This window comes from Bactrocera oleae, chromosome 4 (assembly GCF_042242935.1).
Source record: "Bactrocera oleae isolate idBacOlea1 chromosome 4, idBacOlea1, whole genome shotgun sequence".
NCBI classification, from domain to species: Eukaryota; Metazoa; Arthropoda; class Insecta; order Diptera; family Tephritidae; genus Bactrocera; species Bactrocera oleae.
Window position 1 is genome coordinate 33082258 of NC_091538.1, and position 21166 is coordinate 33103423.

At 35.5% G+C, this 21166-nt stretch overlaps 1 protein-coding gene across 3 annotated transcripts in view; it reads right to left on the bottom strand.

Annotated features, from left to right (window-relative positions):
• Nucleotides 1-2124: 2124 nt before the first annotated feature.
• Not11 (CCR4-NOT transcription complex subunit 11) overlaps nucleotides 2125-21166 on the bottom strand; it is a 94492-nt gene continuing 75450 nt past the window's right edge. For all 3 annotated transcript variants that reach the window (XM_070109242.1, XM_070109240.1, XM_070109241.1), the window contains 3 exons: nucleotides 13458-13597; nucleotides 2962-3127; nucleotides 2125-2355 (listed from right to left, as the gene is read on the bottom strand). In XM_070109242.1, coding sequence (XP_069965343.1) covers nucleotides 2185-2355; nucleotides 2962-3127; nucleotides 13458-13597 — 477 coding nt within the window. In that variant the 3' untranslated portion in view covers nucleotides 2125-2184. The remainder of the gene's footprint in view (nucleotides 2356-2961; nucleotides 3128-13457; nucleotides 13598-21166) is intronic.

Genomic DNA, 21166 nt, shown 5'->3' on the forward strand with positions numbered 1-21166 from the left:
TCGATTTTTATGGCATAAGGAAGTCTGATACTGTATACAAGTTGGTTGAAGCGTTGGTTAGTCTCATCAAGAAATAGCACTACCAGCTCCAAATTTTTTTTCCAGTTGGTACATCGGTCGTGAGACCAACTTCAAAGTTACAAGTCCTTCTGTCACTTAATTATTTGTTTTCAAGTCATTTGAAGTTGAGGTCTCAGAGTATTTTTTTAATACGGAAAAAATTAAATATAGCGCAGTGATTAGATTCTTTGTTTTGAAAGGTTTTAAAGTAAATGAAATTTATGAACAATTGTTTGAAATGCATAAGCAGTCCTTATCTTCCAAAAGCATCATTGAATTTTGGACTGGTGAATTTAAACGTGATCGTACTAGGCTTGAAGACGATCCATACGAAGGACGAGCAACAATCGCAACTACACCAGAAATCATTGAGTAAATTCATAATATTGTTAGTGAAGATCCAAGTTCGACGAGTAATTCATATTTTACATGGAGAATTACTTATGAAAAAGCTGTTTGGAAAGTTAGTGCCGCACACGTTAACAATTCAACAGAAACTGGATCGAAATCAAATTTCCCAGCATAATTTGGAGCGTTTTAAGCAGAATAAAACCGATTTTTTGCGTCGTTTAATAACTATGGATGAGACTTAGGTCTACCACTATGATCCTAAATTGAAACAAGAACGTTTACAATGGACTGAAACTGGTTGTTTACCCCAAAGCAGGTGAAGCCACAACGATCAGCAAATAAAGTTATGGCATCAGTTTTTTGGGATAAAAAATCAATTTTGTTGATTGATGGTATTATTATATAGTTCTAAGTTTAGTTTTTAAATAGATAGACTTCTAAAATAAATTATTTGTTGAAGTTCCAATATCTTTAAAGTATAAAATACGGTAGGCATATCAGGTAGCTGTTTCTGTATTTCATCATGTAGCGATGAAAATATGCACTATATTTTATTATAAGTCTTTACATAAAAAATTAAAATATTAATATATATTTCTAAGTTTATTTTTTGAATATATAGACTTCTTAAATAAATTATTTGTTGAAGTTCCAATATATTTAATATATAAAATACAGTAGATATATTCTTTTCCTAAAAAGTAGTTTAAAATTAGCTTTCGCAATGCTAAATAGCAACACATTTTAAAGACAACCACTCTACCTACCTACCTACCTCATAAAATGTTTGATCGTTGCACACAAAAAAAAACTGGTCCAAGTGGTTTTTGACATCCTGATTTGAGGTGAAGGTCCTCCCGTTCTAAAATTGTTTAGACTATGATCTCTTGTGCTTGACATTCTTGTAAACAACCCACTTTTCGTCGCCAGTAACAAGGCGCTTCAAAAATTGATCACTACTTTGACGTTTGATAAGCAAATTACAGTCGTCAATGCGGTGAAGCAAATTTCGTTCTGTAAGAACCCGAGGAACCCATATCGAAATTAATCCTAGATATTTCATGTACTTGTGAACGGTCGTGTAAGACAAATTCAATCTTTTGGCAATCTCGTTATTTGACGATTTCATCCTCATCGGCTGCAAAAGACCTTCCAGGACGTGATGCATCTTAAAGATCGAAATTGCCGGAACGTAATTTTGCAAACCAATTTTGGCATTGGCGTTCGGTCAACACATCTTCTCCGTTCTCCAAATTTCTCCTTGCTAGAACTGCATTTTTACCCTTTTGTTAATAAAACAGTAAAATATGGCGAAAATGCTGTTTTTGATTTTCCATCCTCGATAGGGCACCAACCAATTCCTATACCTATTCCAAAAAAAATTTAGGAATTTTGTTTTTAACAAACAACCCTTGCTATATCAGCTATTCAAAAATATAAAGGAAATTGGCTGCGAAAACATTCAATAAGATCGACTGTCGCCATTAAACGAAATTACTTAGTGAACGACCTAATATTAATTGCAACATATTTTATCTTTATACGCTCGCAAAAATAAAACATCTTATTGTGAAAGTAAACTTTGCAGTAAATTGTTCCGCAACGTGAACTCACCATTTTGTATGTTGTTTGACGATGTACAAGTATAAATACTGTATCGATACTTTACAGTAGTACGTTTTTGAAGTCAGCCAACGTGCAAAGAAAACACAATTTAATTTACTTGTACAGTATCCCCAAACCAATTACTTTAATTGCAAAATATTTGTAAAATTATTTTGGAGTAATGCTTTCATTTTTGTTTATACAGTAAGTTAAACTTCCGTTGTTGACACTAGGTCCATGTTCTCCAAGTTCCAAATTTTTTAGAAGTCTATACAAACCCACAGCTTCCTTTATGCGGCTGAAACCTACACAGAAAGCTTCGATTTCAATTAACAATTCCTGCAAATAGAATAATACAAAAATATATTATTGTCGTTAACGTTTAAAATAAAAGACATGCATATACTTAAAAAGACGCACAACGATAGTAGCGGTTTGTAACCGTTAATATGAATATTAACCAATTAATACTATTCGAATAGTTGTAACATTGCTCTTTATTGTGCAGTCAGCAGCAGGACAGCTGGTAATAACTCAAAATAAGTAACCAATTTTTTAATAACCTAGGTATTATGACTATACTTCACTTTTACATACTGCCACAGAGGTGGAAAAGCCAATAGCTAAAATGCTCAGAAAATTAATTTTAAGGCCATCGAAAAGCCTTTTAGGTGCGCCACCTTATGACCAAAAATTTTGAAATTCGGACGACAACTGTTCAGGCCACCAGATACCGAATACGGTGACCCCTGTCCCTACTGCTAACTTTTGACCAAAAATATCGGTAAACGTCTGAGGTTTATTATTGAATTTTGGAGAGAACCCTCAATCAAAAATAGGTTATTTCACTGATATTTGTACCAAAATTGACTCTGAAGTACATACATAAATAGATGTGATGAGAATTTGTGTAATTTAAAAATATATATATTTGCGGAAACTTACCTTGACATTAATTATTTTATTCCTTATAAGTGATTGCAAAAAAACACAAACTAAACGCACCAGACGTGACTGCATATATTTGTCCTTAACAGTCTCACATGTAGAAATGCAATTGCTGATATATAAATGTATAAACTCTGTAGGTAAATTCACTGAAGTAGTAAGCCTGAAGAAACATTTATATGGTCATATAAGTAGTTACAATCAAAAATTAGCAGAAATGTAATATAATATATATGTATATTTTCCTCCAATAGATTTCAAAATGACTGAACCGATTATTACACACGTGTATTTTTAAGGTTTAATTCAAAAACAATATATCTACAAATAAAAATCATATCTATAATGTAAACCATACAAATATTCAAGGCGTCTAGTTTCGTCCCTATCCCTAATATTACCATCTATAACAGTGTTATAACCAGCGCATAATTCAACATTCTGTGTTCGACGAAAGGGTGAAATTATCAAAATGATGTTTGGTATCTTATTAGCTTATATTTTATGTCATAAACTCATTTATCATACTTACTATATATTTCTTCATATCCTATTCTAATATTTTCATTAAAATCAATCTAGTTAACTTAAATGATGTATATGTGATGTAAACTCAAGCAAAGAAACTAAATTTAGTATTATATTTATATTAGAAATATGAGGAAAAAATCAACCAGTGAAATGGAATTCATTACATTAGGGATAAAGGACTTAGACCATGGTCCATACCGATTTCTTTCATATTCAGCGCTATACCACATTTTGTTTATAAAAGCATATCCACATTCCATTGAAATATCACATACTTAGTCTTGCTATAAATTGTTACAAAGTTAACAATGCTTACAGCGAGGCCAGATTCGTAAACAAAAGTGGCGTTATTTTTAAACTCTTGCAACATGTTGCTGCAGTGTATGCAGGTTTGTTCACATAACGGTTATTTGTATCACCTAAAACTAATCGAGATAGATATGGAGTTATATACATATATAAATGATACGGATGATGAGACGAGTTGAAATCCGGATGTCTGTCTGTCTGTGCAAGCTGTAACTTGAGTAAAAATTGAGATATCCTAATGAAACTTGATACACCCGTTCCTTGGCAAAATCTGAAGACGAGTTCGTAGATAGGCGTAATCAGCCATGCCCGCAAAACGCCAAAAAAGAAAATCTACAAAGTGCCATAACTAAGCACTAAATTAAGATATAAGACTGTCATTTGACACAGGGGATCACATTAGTAAGAGGCACCTGTGGGCTTGACTTCGTCCTCTAAGAGGTTTAATGTACATATTTCCTAAACAACTTAAGGTACAACAACCAAATTCGCTCAATACGAATCTCTTAAGCACCCTACCATACGACACTGTAAATATGGATGAAATCGGGTGATCACACCGCCCACTCCCCATATAACGGTTTTGTTAAAAAATACTAAAAGCGCGATTAGTCAATTTATAAATACGCCAGAGACAATAAATTTTACACCTAGGATGATACAAAAGGCCTTTACAGGAGCCAGAGGTTAAACTGGACGATGCTTGTGTCACCGCACACATTTCAGTAAAAACCATATCTCAGGACCTACTCGACCGATATGGACCAAATTTGGTATGTAATATACCTTAACATTCTTATGTTTCAGTACGAAAATTATGTCACCGCCCACATTTTAGTGAAAACCCATATTTCAGGACCTTCTCGACCGATATCGACCAAATGTGGTATGTAATATTATCTTAACATTCCTATATTTCAGTCCTATATAACATAATTTTAAATTCCATCGGATTCTTTCACTTTTCAGTACGCTAATCAAGCACCAATTAATTTTTCGGGATAAAACTTTGCACAAACAGTGTCTTTGAGGTGCGCCACTTTAGCCGAAAATTATCCAAAGTTTCAGTTTTATAACGGCCAAATCTGGTTACGGAACTTATGGCAGGAAGAAGTATTATTTTTTTATATATCGAAATATAGGCATGTTTTTGGTTCGTTTTCGCCCATTTTTATTATTATTATTGATATACGTCGGGATAAAGTTACGTATCGAATTCGGTATCGAGGCGGTGACACACAAAATTTAGACTACATTAGACTGGCCAAATGTTATTTTTTCCGACCAGTCTAAATTTAATTTCTTTGGACCCGGCTAAAATTTCACAGTACGAAGTAGAAAAAGAGATTTTTTTAAGCTGTGTTTATTCTATCCTAAAGTAATCATCCTTTCTAATGGTGTGGGGGCTATAATCAAGTTTAGTGTTAGGCTTCTTATTATTTTAAAGAGATATGTGAATGCCGAAAGAAGGCGTTTTGCCAAATATTGAAGTTGTCCAAACACACACAAAGAATTAATTTTTAGGATGAGTCAGAATAAGAAGGATGATTTAGCCACTTGCTATAGAGTAAAAAAAAAAATATTTACAGAATCTCTCGAGGCCAAGAAGCAGTCCAGATCTCTTAAAAGAAAAAAATGTAAAAGAAAATAAAATGCAAAAATTACGCGAAGATCGAAAATTTGTTATGCTGCTAGGAAGTTTGATTTTACCCATTCTTGCAATAAGTGCACCACTATTGGTGCAAATAATTTAACCTAAGATTGGCGGCGCCACGACCATTGTCCAGTTGCTTCATAGATTGACCTGCAGGACCATCTCGCACCCACCCACATACACTTGCTTACAGCTTATTTGAGGCAGTACCTCTGATAATGTTAAAACTGAAAGATATTTAAATAATGTGGATGATCATTTGTATAATAATCAGTTAAGTTTCATTATGAAGCTATTTTTATTTAATTAATCAATTATTTTATGTTTTTAAAAACAAATATTAACAAGTAAGGAAGGGCTAACATACTCTTGCAAGCAATAAAAGCGGAGGAACATCTTCAGCTTTTGGCAAAACTTTATATCAAACTAAGGAAAGTATCGCCTTGATTTCATTCAATTGATTTCAAAATTCTTTCTGAAAGAACTATCAAAAACTTTTAAGCATCATACACCAAAATATATCAATAAACAACTTAAAAAGATAAGCTAATTAAGCTTCTGAGCTCATACTCCATTTATAAAGGTCCTAATCCTTTTCTTTTTAATTTTTAATAACTCAGCTAAAATTATATTTTCAAATTTCATTAAGATTTCTTAAATATTGACCGATAGATGCGGCAAAAAGGGAACCCCTCCGGTTCGAAAATATTTATGTTAGTTGAGATGAAATACCTTGAGGGCACTATTTTGCAAATTTTTATTCGGATAACTTCATTGATGTTTGATTTGTAAACTGTAAATTGAAAGAATCAGACGGAATTGAAAAGTTTGTTATATGGCAATTAGGCAAGGTTGTCGCCAATTGTTGCGGTGTCTAATAGATATGTAGTTTCTGAGATATAGGATTTCACCTTAAGGTGGGCGGTGCCATGCCTCTTGTCCAATTTTCACACCAGATCCTAAAGAGACCTTCTCTACCATCCTGGTTATGTAATTTAATGCTAGTGGCTCATTTATTCTCTGAGTTATAGTACTATTATTAGTTTTCAACATAACCGTTAAAGGGAGAGTGGGCGTGGTTATTATCCGATTTTACCCATTTTCACAGAGTTTGCAAAGGTTATAAAATCACTTCTTCTCAACAAGTTAGGTTGATATATCTAAAACGGTTTGGAAGATATGTAAACTAAACCATTTAGGGGGCGGAGCCACGCCTAGTTAAAAGCACTGCGATCTCCTCTACCAAATTAAAGTTTTGCATCTTCATTTGCGGCTTAGTTATGGCACTTTAAAAGTTTTAGTTTAATGGCTTTTTGTGGGCGTGACAATGGTCCGATTCTGCCCATTTGTAATACCAACCTCTTTGGGTGCCAAGAAATATTCGTGCCAAGTTTCATCAAGATATCTCAATTTTGACTCAAGTTAACGCTTGTCCGGACAGATGGACGGGCAGTCACTAGGATTTCAACTCGTCTCGTCATCCTCATAATATATATATACATATACAACCCTATATCTATTTCGATTAGTTTCAGGTGATGCAAACAACCGTTAGATGAACAAAACTATTATGCTATGTAGCAACATGTTGCAAGAGTATAAAAACACCTTAAAAATTTACATCACAGACTATTTTAAACTTAGGACTCATTAATTTTTAACTATATTTAAAATTTTTTATTATGTGGTGTGATAACAAATTTCCTTAGTAAGGGAGTACAGCCTGTTTGATATTGAATCAATCAGTTTTTGAGTAAGTTAAAGAGAGTTCTTTGCCAATCCTTCATCAGCGTCTGCTTCAACTTAATTTATGTGAAACTTTGCATTTGTGGATATTTGTGTCCGGTAAAGCCCATACATCTTCGAAGAGGCTCATGTCAGGCAAGTATACTGATAACGTGAGCAAGTGGTGAAAATTCCATATTAGCCCAGATTGCACAGTGCTTGTGCTTCGTGTAATTGTTTTGATATAAAAGGACTGCTTAAGAATACCAAGGCCTTTAGCGCTTGGAAGCAAATTGTTTTTGAGTATTTATATCACCATTTTTAGACCAGACATAAGACAAACCACCCATAAATTTCGACTTATATATGTTAGAAGTCAGTATTTTTTCGGCGTGATGGTATTTTTCTATTTACAAATGGCTTAATATGATCTACTCAAAGATTAAAAACAGTAGAGCACGCGGCGGAGATTCTAGGCAAGTGCATGACTTCTCTAAATCATGTTGTACCTCAGTAACCAGTATTGCAGTGATAATAACATATTCAGATTTTCTTTAATATAATACATGAACAACACACAAACTATATATAACCTAATACTCTCGTTGAAAGATTTCTTCGGTACGTTTCTTTTTTCTTAAATCAGCGTATATTCAAACCCGTATTCAATGATGACTTCGATGAAATGTATCGACATGTAGTATCACACGAAGACGACAGGGATTTTTAGAGTCATATTTCAAAAATACCCTACTTCTCCAATACATAACTATGAACTATAAAAATTTAATCAGGGGTGTTGTGGAATCCAAGACAGATTTACGTAGTTGTCAGAATTGCAAACCGATTCTGATTTTGAATGGTGTCACAGAATCTAATTGGATTTGCGTCCTTTCGAACATATGCAAAAGCAATATTCGAATCAGCTGTTTACTAATGTGACAAAATTTGCAAATGAATGAATTAGGAAGCGTTTTATAAATTTGAAATGCTGAATGAAGTCTACTAAAGTTTACAATGAGCGTCGCTATTTTAGCTTTTATTTTATTTGAAGAAAAAAAGCAACGAAAAAAAATAAAAGGAATATATTAAGAGATCACAGTAATCCACTTGATGCACCAGGGGAGTCTCAAGTGAAATTTGGCTTGCTTTTACTTGTATGTTTGTATACATGCTTACTTTACAGATTTATATCACATTATCGACTGAATAAAGACGCATTTGGGTGTTAAATTACGTTTGTAACGTTTTCTAAATTCTCTTAAAATATCTTGATTTTTCCATAAACTCGATAATTATGACATTTTTTGTATTATTCCCTTATATAAATAACAATAAATTAAATCATAACAATAATATAAATTATTTTCTTAACTTACATTTCAAATTTGTCAGCAAAAATCCTCTTGCTTTGTTTCTGATAACAAACCCGATAAAACTGGTTTCCGCGACGCCCAAAAGCGATACAATTTCTGTTTCGAACGTCAAATCAATAATATCTGAATTCATTACACCTATTACATTTTTTTATCGGGTTCAATTCTGATTCCGACAACTATCAGATTCTACAACACCCCTGAGTGAAATAGTTCACCCATGTTGCAGTTGGAAGGTATATAGCTTAGGTTTGACATTAAATAGGGTGTTCGTTGATCCTCGTAGATAGAAGATGCAAAATATGAGTCGAATTAAGCAAAATAAGAAAACATTTAGTCCAGCAAAAAAGCAGGAAGGAACTAGTTGTTTCAAGAACAGAACAGCATTTTCAACGAGCTGTAAAAAGAGCAGCACAAAGAGAGCAACTAATGAACTAGGTGCAAAGGCTAGAAGTGGTATGTAGTACATTCCTTAAAAGAATGCCCTATCTTTTAGGATGATCCATCAAAAGCAAGGTATGCGGGATCGTCGTACTTGCTCAGAAGGGTACAACTGCAACCGTCCGCCAATGGAGCGCTCCAGGAATCCATTGATTGTGCGGAAGCTGTTCTACCCAACTACAAACTCAAACCGCCAGCAGTGGCGGTAAAAAGACAAAGGTTAGCTGAAGAGACTAAAAAGGCCGAAAACAAAGGGTGTGATTTCCACTAAATCGTTTGCTGATGTGGCCCGGAATTGCATTACCATTGGCGTCCTGGATCAGGGTGCTATTAATAAATCCGGATCTGCTACCGTCATGCATAAATGCCGGTTGGTACCATAGCCAAATCCAGATAATTGGATGTGGAATTGGCGAGAGATCAGTCCAGCTTTATAAAGCCCCTTTAGCTACAGTTAGGGAGCTAAACTGGTGGCAGTCGATAGAAAAGATTAACCATCCAGGCCAAGGGCAGGGGTTTGGATTCTGGCTACACCATCAGAGCTTGACCAGATAATGTACCTTATTGGAGCCTGCAATTCAAAACTGCCAACGGAGGGTTGACAATTCGTAATCGCTTTAGAGAACCTCACACCACCAAAACCTGGCTTGGAGACGAAATCTTCATCACAGTATAATATCTTTATTATCTCTAAGCAGGTACCGACTGATACGAGTTACATGCCGTATTACAATGACCAAATACCATCGCAGCCGATAAAAGAACTGGTACAGGACAGCAAGACGTCCAAATGCCTGATATTACTTGGATGTGATTTAAACACAGACCAAACTCTTTGTGGAAATGAGATATCAACGAAAGAAGTGAGTTGATCTTTATCTATTTGCTAGGTACTTAGCTTTTGTTGTGCAATAGTGGTTATACAACAATATTTATAACTAAAATTCGACAGGAAGTATTAGATATAACACTTATGTTGGAAGGGCTAGTACACACGCAAGAACGTAGCGTATTCCTACGATTCCTAATCTAAGAACAAAGTGGACCTAAACATCCTCCTTAAACAGTTCACGGAATCTTGTCGACAAGCATTAAAAGTGACTTGTCCAATAACCCATAGTAGGGAAAGAATTGGGCAACATGGTGGTCTGCTGAGCTTAAAAAATCACGGAAAGATTGCAGAAGGCAATTTAATGTTGCAAAACTATCCCAAATGGAGAAGGATTTGGACAGATATTACAACCTTCTAAGGTCATATTAAAAATATTTGTCAAAAAAATTCTTGGAAATCTTTCCGCAACGAGGTCGAGATTACAGTAGAAGCGTCTTCCATACTACCATAGCCTGTACATTTGGACAATATCCAGTGAAATTATTCAACGCTGAGTACGCACTTGGCACTGAAGTAGAGATAGATTCTATTCCTGTAGATACTGAATGTTTTTCAAAGTAGGGGTTTGATTACAGTACTGTGGATTTTTGTTTGACGACAGATCCCTAAAGTTTGTCCCGTATTGTATTTAGAGATATATCAAATCCTTTATTAATTAAATTTTTTTTTTTCTCAAAAAGGAGTACACTAGCTTTGTCCTCACTTTAGACGTCACGTGATTCCACCCTCTTCATGGCTTGTCATTTACGCTTCCAGTTTTTCCATAATAGTCAGACCACCTCTAACAACACTACAGTTGTTGTTGCTCGTATTTAAATACTTGGAATTATTTTTGGGACCTTTAGGACTCTCTGCTAGAAAAGTTGCTTCGCACTCATTTTTAATTTTTCTTATTTCACGGCACGAGGTGACATATTAACAAGATCAAAAAAAGCTGATCGAATTGTACGCGTCAGTGATGCCAATTAAACTTCTGATATTTCTCGAGTTAAAACAATGTTTTGTTTTTAATAAAAATGCTTAAACTGTGTCCCTAACTGAATGAATAACCAATGATAACGTGCACATAAAATTATTTACTATAAAATATTATAGGCGCTCTTAAATTTTGAAAGTAACGGAACAAACAATGCGGTGATATATAAAACCCTTATGTCTAAGATAACAACAACCAAATATATTCAAAAGTAAAAAATTAAACAGGGAAAGGAAAAAACGTTCCTGCACATATAAGTATATATTTATATGAGGTAAAACTACAATCGAGCTTTCTGAATGATAAATAAAAACACCCTTGCTTACGAAATATTTTAAAAAGTAAAATGGGAAAACTCTATTAAATATTAAGGAAACCGAATAAGGAGGAGAAAAGTTCGGGGCATACGAACATTTCTTACTCTTGCAATTTACAAAGATTAAAGGCGAGGAAACATTTTCAGATTGGCAAAACTTTATACCTACTACAAATTCTGCATATTCGTTATGCGTGGCATAAACTTTTCGTTTGCTATCAGTGTGAAAAAAAGGTTTCAGTAGTGTCGTTACAAATATTTTAGTGCGTGTTTTGGTAAAAAAAAATGTGGAAAACGGTTGGCCTCAAGGGCCATCCCTGCAACTTCCCTCTAATTTCATACGCTAACGTTCAAATTTCGCTTTTTTCACTGCTTTTGAGCTCTTCGAAATTTTTCGTTTTCGATATCTCGCAAGTAAATCAACCGATTTTGACCCGGTTTGCGGCAAACGATGTGTTTTTTTCAAGGTTTAGAACTGATTAGTTTTTGGTGTCGATCGGTCAAGTCGTTTGGAAGAAATTTTTATTTTTGAGATTTCTCAAAATCTACTGGTCCGATTGGGTCCAAACTCACACGAAATTCAAGTGCAATGAAACCCTTTGGAATGCCGTTTAGTTTATTCAAATCGGTTGAGCCGTTTAAAAGTTATAAGAGGGTCACATACATCCACACACACACACATACATCCACACATACATACAGACATACGGACATCATCGTAGAAATGTTCGGGGAAGCTTCCTCGACCCTCAAAACGTCGAGATCTGTTGAGAACTCGATTTTTGCAAAATGGGGTGAAACCAATATCTTCCCGATTTTTAGAAAATTTTCAATTTTCTTAGCGGGAAGTTAAAAAACTTCCAAATTTTTTAGTACTGAAGGATATAATGCTAATCGAACAATTCTAGATTGATTTTATTGCGACATCTTTTATGGGTCAACGAAACAAGATTGATACCATAGAAAAAAACCATTTAACAACGATTTTGCTTGAAATTTTGTGTTTCCAATGGAATCATTGCAACGCAATCGTTGAAAATGTTGTGGCAATGGGGAATCTATTTTTTCACGAACACAAATATTTCAGTATTCAGTAAAGGTCGTGAAGTCATCGGCTAATGCAAGTCGTCTATCAACCTCTGTTAATGAACGTAAAAGTTTAAAAAAACAGTGCTTGAGAGGATCTCAACATCTCTTATGGCATCTTAGCGTATGATGTGTGTTAAGGCGAGACCCGCACTAAAATACCAAAACGTGGGTCTACTTGTATGAATATGACATCGAAATTGTCCATCTTCTGTAACCACCAGTACCACAACTGCAAAAGAAATAATGTGACTTCATTTAATTTCATCTATATGTAAACACTACCACTCTAATAAATAATTATTTAAATGAAAAGTTAAAAAAAAAAACAATATTTTTCGCATGGGCTCTTTGGGTTGACATAATTTGCATAGTCAGTCAGTTGCAGATTAATACGGTACTGGTAAATATTTAATTTAAAACGGCTATGCGGCTCGAATTGGTCAAATAGTTCCACATAAAAGTGAGTGGTGCAACCGTACCGTTTTTTCTTAGCGAGGTATCGCTCTTTAAGTCGTGGTTATTATCCGATTTCAGACTGCATCAATATATGCTTGAAGGAAATATTCCCACTGAGTTCGGTTGGTATAGTTTTACCAGTTTGTGAAACATATACATTAATTTGCACGCATGTTTTCAAGAATGTTTAACCTCGCACGCATATAAAAGGTTATTGCATGAAACATATCTCTTTTTTAACTGAACAGTTTACCAAAACATATTAGGTCCCTTTTTGTAGAGATAAAAGAGAGATAAAAAATAACATAAAGTAAAATAACGAATAGGCTGCAAAGCAGATACACACACATCACTATTTTAACGTATTAAGAGAGACTTAGTGCTCCTATATTACTCATAAAAGGGCCAGTGTAAAATACAAGAACCATTTCATGAATATTCAAAAACAAAATATCGCAGCCAGCTCGGAAATCTCTAGATGAGCTAGAATTTGCCGAAATAGAATCTCAGAATGCGATTGCAGTTTCCTCTTACCTATGGATGATACAAAACACATATTTTATTATACCATAGATAAGTTTTCACTATACATAATTAATTAACTCTTTTGCCAATAATCCTTTATTTTAATATTCAAACTTTAATATACAAACAACTTTATGTTTTCACATATGAGTTTGTGATTTTATAAATACATCCAAGAGTGGTTTAGCTGAAATATTTTTTACCTGTTAACAACCTCCATTGAATGTAGTGTTATGTCCATTTGTACCAAAACATTAAAATATTCCGTTATTTCCACCGTTTTCATAAGCCTCAGCAAAATTTCTATTGATATAAGTGGATTATTTTCTACTAATTGGGGCAACTGAAAGATAAAGTAATAATATACATATTTATTTTTATTATTGTTTAATAGCATTTTTACGCACTTAACAATGTACAACAGGTTTAACTAAGGTTTTGCAACCATTTGATTCAGATGTGCGTAATAAGATAAATAAGTTTGAGCTTGAGAACTTATAAATTAATGCCGTAATATTACTGCAATTTTTAATCAAAATTTACTCATTTTAGTTAGATTTGATGATTTTATCTACACACGAAAACGTCAATATGAATTAGGAGATATTTGAAGTTACGCGTATGTTATAAAAACATTGGTTTGGATGCTTGACATGTAACCTTAAAACACAAAAATCTAATAAGTGGATTCATCTAGACCGTGTATGCAAAAACTACTAAAAAGAAATTTATTAATAGTAAAGTAATATATCCGGGCAAAGTGTAATTACTTTTGCGAACGGTCCAACACATTAATTCGGACTAAGGGATACAAGTACGTATCGAAACAATCAACCACCGACGGCATAATAATACTATATAAATTATCATTGGTAAATTGGTAACCTGATCGATGCTTTACAATTTGTGATGGAATCGTGAATTGCCGTAAGTGGCACTACGTACCGATCAACAAGGAACATTGCATTTTGCAAATCATTCTAACATACATCCATACCTTCTAAATGAATATATAAACTGTGCTAGATAAATATAATTGTTTCAAACTTAATTAATTAATGAATTATATAACGTTGACGCTTACTTAAGCATATTCGATTTTCAAGTAAGAAACAATAATCATTTCGGGCGGATATTGCTAGTACCATGTTAATACCAAATAATGATTCGCCCTGATATGTACTGAGATTAACCGTTCGATGGCGCCACAACCGGCATACAGGCATACGCGTGTGCGAAGCCACTTGCAATCATTTAAGTGTCTCGTTTTCCGCCCACTTCGGGCAAATTAAATATGCAATATGCAAAGCGACAAGCACAAGAGCAAAAGCACAACAAAAACAAATTTTAGAAGCTTCAAACCGAGCTGAGCTGATAAAAAAAAAACAAAACCCCATAAGACACACAATTGTTTTTCCACTTTTCGCTGCTGCCTTGACGACGATTCCGACTCTTCTTGCTTCTTGTGTTATAACAAAACGTGATCAACTATTAACTGCTTGCGGCTGAGCAACGCAAACAGGGCAAAACAGCGAAAGACCCACGCACACTCACACACACACTGCGCACTGACGCCATCATACTTACAAAAAAGGATGGTACATCATATGCTGAAATTCTTCGGAAAATAAAAGATGCGTGTGGTCGGGGAAATAGCTGTGATACAGCCCAAAATCCACATCGTCACGTTTATGTCAACGGATTTGGATGAGATAACTACACCGCAAGACTACAAAAGGAGTGCGGAATACAAAATCTGAGAAAAATAAGTATTAAGAGTATACGAAAGACCCGAAGGGGCACCCAAGTAGCTCTCATATGCGTGTGCGCTCAGGATTTCAAAGCTGCGCTCAAGGTAGGCAAAAATAAGATCGGGGGGTCCATTTGCCGCCTCTGGGAATACACCCCTATTCCTCGTTGCTTTAGGTGCTTCCACTGGGTCACATGGCACGCAAATGCTGAAACTCCATAGACAGGTCGTCCCTATGCACAAGTTGGTGGGGGGGATATGTTGCGAAGTCATGCACCAACAATACAAGGTGTATGCTTTGCAAAGCAGCACATAGTTTTGAGTACGACATACCCCAAGTATCTGGAATTGGTGACGTCGTTAGGAAAAAAGAGGATATTACAGCTAAATTCAAACCAATGCGCTGCAGCACTGTTTACACAGACAATATTGGATGTCGCTTTACTAAGCGGGCAATACTCCCAGCGTTCCACAGACCACAGACATATCTGGCAAGACTGCAAAATAAAGGACAGTACTCCGCAGCAAGAGCACCTGCCAAAAACGAAACTGGAAACAAGAGAACTTTTATGCTGACCTTTCTGAGGAGCTCAGCAAATACACCAGGCGAGAACGCCACACATTTGGTATCTTGAAGAAATACAATAGGTACACTCAGAAAGCTATGTAATGCAGCTAGACGCCGTCTACAGCGTAATCAATGTAAGGGGGAAATTCAAACAGTCTCAGGGAAATTTTTAAAAGACAAAAGAAGTTTCTGAAGTCTGCCATTTCGCGCAGTAAGAGGAACTGTTTTGAAAAGTTCTGTGAGGAAGCAAACGTAGACCCTTGGGGTACGGCGTACAAAATATGCATGTCAAATTCTTATACACCATCTGATTACCTCTGCTAAACCACGAAACGAAGTTGTAGCTCCATCGCTAATAGTTAGAGTTAGAAGAAGGATTGCCCATAGCGGAAAAATTGAAAGTGCCTAGTATAGATGACTTACCAAACATAACCTTAAAGGGAGTCATGAATAAAATACCAAATGTACAAGAAATATTCCCCGACACATGGAAAATTCAGCGCTTGCTTCTACTACCTTCGAGCTCTGTGCATGCTTGACACGATTGGCAAAGTGTACGAAAGCATAGTAAGATATCGCTTGGAGTTAGCAATTCAGAAAGCTGACACTGCAAAATGTGCAGTAAGTGGAAAAAGATGGAAAGGCTAAAAAAATATTGCGCGCTGATCATCCTGAATGTGAAGAATGCCTTCAACTCGGCAAAATTGGCAAACATAATCAAGGCTCTGTATGAAATACGCGCTCCTCAATATCTTGTAAACATTATTATAAGTTATTTTGAAAACATATGACTAATATTGGGCACTTATGAAAGAACGTGATGTATGATGGGGTGCTAAGAATAAACCAACCAGAAGCCGTGAAATTAATCGCCTACGCGGATGATCTTATAGTAGTAGCAATGGTTAAACATCTAGATGATCTCCGGAGTAAATGCAATAAATGCGTAAACAGTCTGCGGCAATGGTTCTTCTCAAGGAGTTTAGTACTGGTTGAGCACAAGACAGAAGTCCTAAGAAAGTGGAGGAAAGAATATCTGAATATAGCTCCTACAATACACCTCGGCTAAAGCAAACACAATTCTCAAGAATGATGGCAAATAAAGGCTGCGTGCGCTCAGGCGATCAGCAAGTGATTTTTATTCGCAAAGGTAATAAGATCGGTTGTATTATATGCGGCCCCAATATGGCTCCAGGCGTTAAACATTAAAGCATATGCCAAACAAATTAACACAGTGCACCGGCTGTCAACACTAAGAGTAATCAGTGCTTTCCGAACGATATCTAGCGCGAATTCGCGCGAGTATACAAGTTATCAGAGCCGTCTATAGGAGTCAAAAGAGTAGAGAGAGTCAAAAGCTTATCAATATGACAGCAGCGATGGCAAACCTCACTCAAAGGACGGTGGACCCACAGACAAACGACACGGAGACCTGGATTTCCACCTAACCCAAATACTATGTGGACATGGGTGCTTTAGAAGCTACATGTACAGATTCCATCATGATAATTATCCGAACTGTCCAATGTGTACAGAGTGCATAGAAGACCCTGAGCATGTATTTTTCTATTGCCCACATTTTTCGAGTACATGGCAAAACTTAAAACTTCAGTAGTTTAATGTTAGTCAGGAGGTAGTTTTATGTTGGAAAACTTAACAACACTTAAGTGTCAGTCCACTGAGAATTGGAAAGCTGTCAACGAAGCGGCAGCCTCAATCATTGTAAAACTAAGACATATAGAACATATTAGGGGCCCGTCAGTCCGTACCATAGAGAAGACTTAAATGGGTTATCACTCGCACGAAGTAACACTTAATGAGGTGATTCCGTGGGAAAGTCTTGAGTTAGGAGTAGGGTAGGTTTAGTGTTAGTTGTTCCCAGCAGACAGACGCATGGACACATGAATGCGAGGCACTAGTTGGCTAGGCACGGCACGCCGGCGGAAATATACAAATCAATAATACGTTATGGCATGGCAATAGTCAGTAGACAGTCGAAGTCGATATACACACACAAACACATGAATATATACGCAGATTGGCAACAAGGGGGTGCCGGGAAATAGTGAAAGGCAACACGCGAAGATGCAATTCAAAGAATGCGAGAACTGGTGGTTTGATTATACACGTTGACGCGCCTGCGCATTTAACAATAATGAACCAAGTGAATAGGACACCTGGCTTTGGAAAGTCTATCAGCATATCGACAGCTGATAGGCACAGTTAATTTATACAGAATGCGCTGATTTATGACTAAATACTTGTAAACTACAAAATGACAATATAAATACAAATAAAAAATAAAAAAAAATATATCAAATTTAAAAAAGCATAAAAGATGATATAATAAAGATATATAAAGTACCAGTTGCCAACTAGGAAACGAAGTGTATCGAGGGCTTAGCTAACATTTGTTAATTTATGCAACAGAATCATGATAAAATTTAGAGGTATATTTTTTTTAATCTTAATATTTGTTTGCTCCACCTCGGGCATCAATCACCGCTTGTAGACGGCAGAAATTTCGGCCCAAGCTCGGGTAAAGGCAGTTCTTAGGAATTTACGGCTACTGATGTCAAATTTTCACATTTTCTTTTCTAGAACGTCCTAAATATATATTATATATTAAATAGGATTTATACCTGGTGACTGTGGTAGTTGTCTGGCGGCATTATATGGAAACCAATCTTGCACAACGTGCACCTTGTGCTTTGGATAGTTGTCTTATTGAAAAATCCAATGCATTCCAATACTCAAACAATCCACAGTTGCTTTCGAATTGTGTTCCAATATGTATTTAAAAACATAGCGGTTCATAGTAGCCTTAGGGGCCATGGCACCCCAAACCATAACGCTGTCGCCTCCATGTTTAACTGTTAGTACAAATTTATCCATATCAAGCGCAGTATTTGATTTGTCCAAACTCTAGATCGGCCATCACTTGCCTAGTATCCAAATAATCTAATACTTGTTATAATAAAACGAGTGTTTTTTTAAACGTTAAGACACTACTTCTCTCGGTTTTGGTCTTTGTGACAGCTGTGGCTTGATTTATACTCAGTTTGGTTTGACATTTCAAAATGAACAGATTTACTATGGAACAAATTTGCAAATCGTGCAAATTTATTACGAAAACAATAATAGTTCACGTGACCCAACGCGTGCCGCGTCCAATATTCGGTCGACATAATCGCCCTGCAGAGTCGATAATTCGAGCAACCATGGATCGGTTTCGTATCATGTTTACTTTAGTGGATTGTATACATCTTCAGAGTCGACGTACAGTGCGCAGCGAAGATGCTGTTGCTGTTGCAGAGTATAGAAGAAGATCCAAATGAGTCCATCTGCCATCGTGCGCAACAATTTGAGCTGTGCCCATCCACTTTATGGAAGATTTTACGGAATAATCTTAGTTTGCGGGCTTACGAAATCCAACTCGTACAAGAATTAGAGCCGAGCGACCACCATTGTGGCGCGTCGTACGTTCGGTGGCCCAAAACGAGATGGCCACCGATCCCGATTTTAACAAGAAAATTTTGAAGCGATGAAGCTCACTTTTGGTTAAGCCGTTGTTGAGGCGTCATTGCATCCTCAAAAAGTCACTATTTGGTCTGCTCTATGTGCAGACGGAATCATTGATCCATATTTCTTCAAAACTGAAGCCGACAATAATGTTACAGTCAATGGTGAGCTATGGAGCCATCATTCATGACTTTTTTGCCTGAATTGGAAAATATTGATGCGGACAATCTTTGGTACCAATGTCTTATTGCTGAATGTCAACATGGGTTTATGTGAAGTCGCTTATCTACGCAGATAAGCGTGAGACGATTGACGGCTTGGAAGAGAATGTGTGGCGCCTTATTGTTAACATACGGCCGCAAAAAGTGGTCGAAAATAGGGCCTTTCGGAAATTGGAAACTATGCGAGCCTGCCGCCATTTTTAAAACATAATGGCAACACTTATATTTATAATAAAGCTAAATTCTTGACTACAACATTAATTTATATTTGCTTTATTTCTTTTTTAAAACCACATTTCGAAAAAAAACCCCATATTCGTTGACGAATAATATATAAATCTAACGCAGAGTATTTTTCACACAAGAGCCGCCTCGTGGAATATACACTCGCAAGAAGAAGTCTGCCTACACGTTAATATTTTATTTTATTTCGTTGAAAAATAACGTTTATATACTAAATTTTAGGGCATAATCTTATTAAATGCTTTATAACTATTCTATTGCAAAATCCCATAGTATTTAAAGCATTGAAAATCTGACACCATAGTTTTATAAACAAATTTACAAAAAATAGTAATTTGGCAGAGCAAAAAAAGTCTGCTATTGCAAAATCCCATAGTATTTAGAGCAATGAAAATCTGACTTGCCTTATAGGCAAATTTAAAAAAAAAAAATAGTTATTTGGCAGAAAAAGTCTGCGCACAAGTAGTAAAATGTATTAACCAAATGTAAAAGTGTCAGAGAGTTATAGTTTTACTTGTTTTCGTAAAAAAAGTAGCAATTTAAAAGATTTTGTTCTCTTCAGTTTGTTAATAAAATACACACAAATCACAATATATTGTCGGCACTAGTAATCATAAAAAATATTTACACAACTGTTATAGCATCGATAATAATTCTTAAAAATTAGGAACACACTCAAAAAGTATATTATTACTTATATTAGCAATACATATCATTAGGGAGCTCAAATGGATATTTGCCAAATTTGCGTAAATGTATATTAAATTACAACAGCGCTAAACTTGTTATTGTTTTGCAAGTAAAATGTAAATAGACAATACAACTATTTTCAGTTTGGCAGCAAAATTTGTTTCGAAATTGCCAAATTGCTTTTCCATGCTTCAATGCTTAATCATAATTTTTTGGCCAAAAACAAAACCGTATTCATGCCTCAACCACCATATTCACAAATTTGGCTCCCTGCGATTTTCCTATTCCCAAAACTGAAGGAACCAATGAAAGGAAAGTGTTTTGCCACAACTGATGACAAAATACAATATATATAAAAAATTCAAAATTTACCTTTTCCTTTGAACACACCTCATATGTGCAGCGTTGCATAACATCTGCATATAATTTAAGAATTTAACATATTGTGGCAACTCTATAAAAATAATGAGTAACAGTAATCAAAAGTGGGATTCCAATACTCTCTGTAGGTATTGCACAGCTGAAATCATGGCTGCGACAGATTGGCGAAAAATGAAGGAGCACAAGAAACGAATTGTAACAGTGAGGGTGTTGCCAGTAAGGAAAACTTTGTGTTATTTGTGTGGGTATTAAAGACTAAGTGTCGAATTTTGCAGACAGTGGTAATTGCTTTCGAAATTGGATGGTGCAATTAATCTATGCACAAAAAGTGTATAATTTAAATGACAACATGAAGGCGCTTATTTCTAATAAATTGAAAGGCAGAGCTTTGAAGTGCTTCTATTCCCGGCCTGATATATTGTCATTGAGTGTTGAAAATATGCTTTCTGCAATGTTAAGCTATTTGATAATCGTTCAGACCGTATAACACTAATGAGAAAACAAATCAGAATATTTTAACAACAAATTGATTCTCTC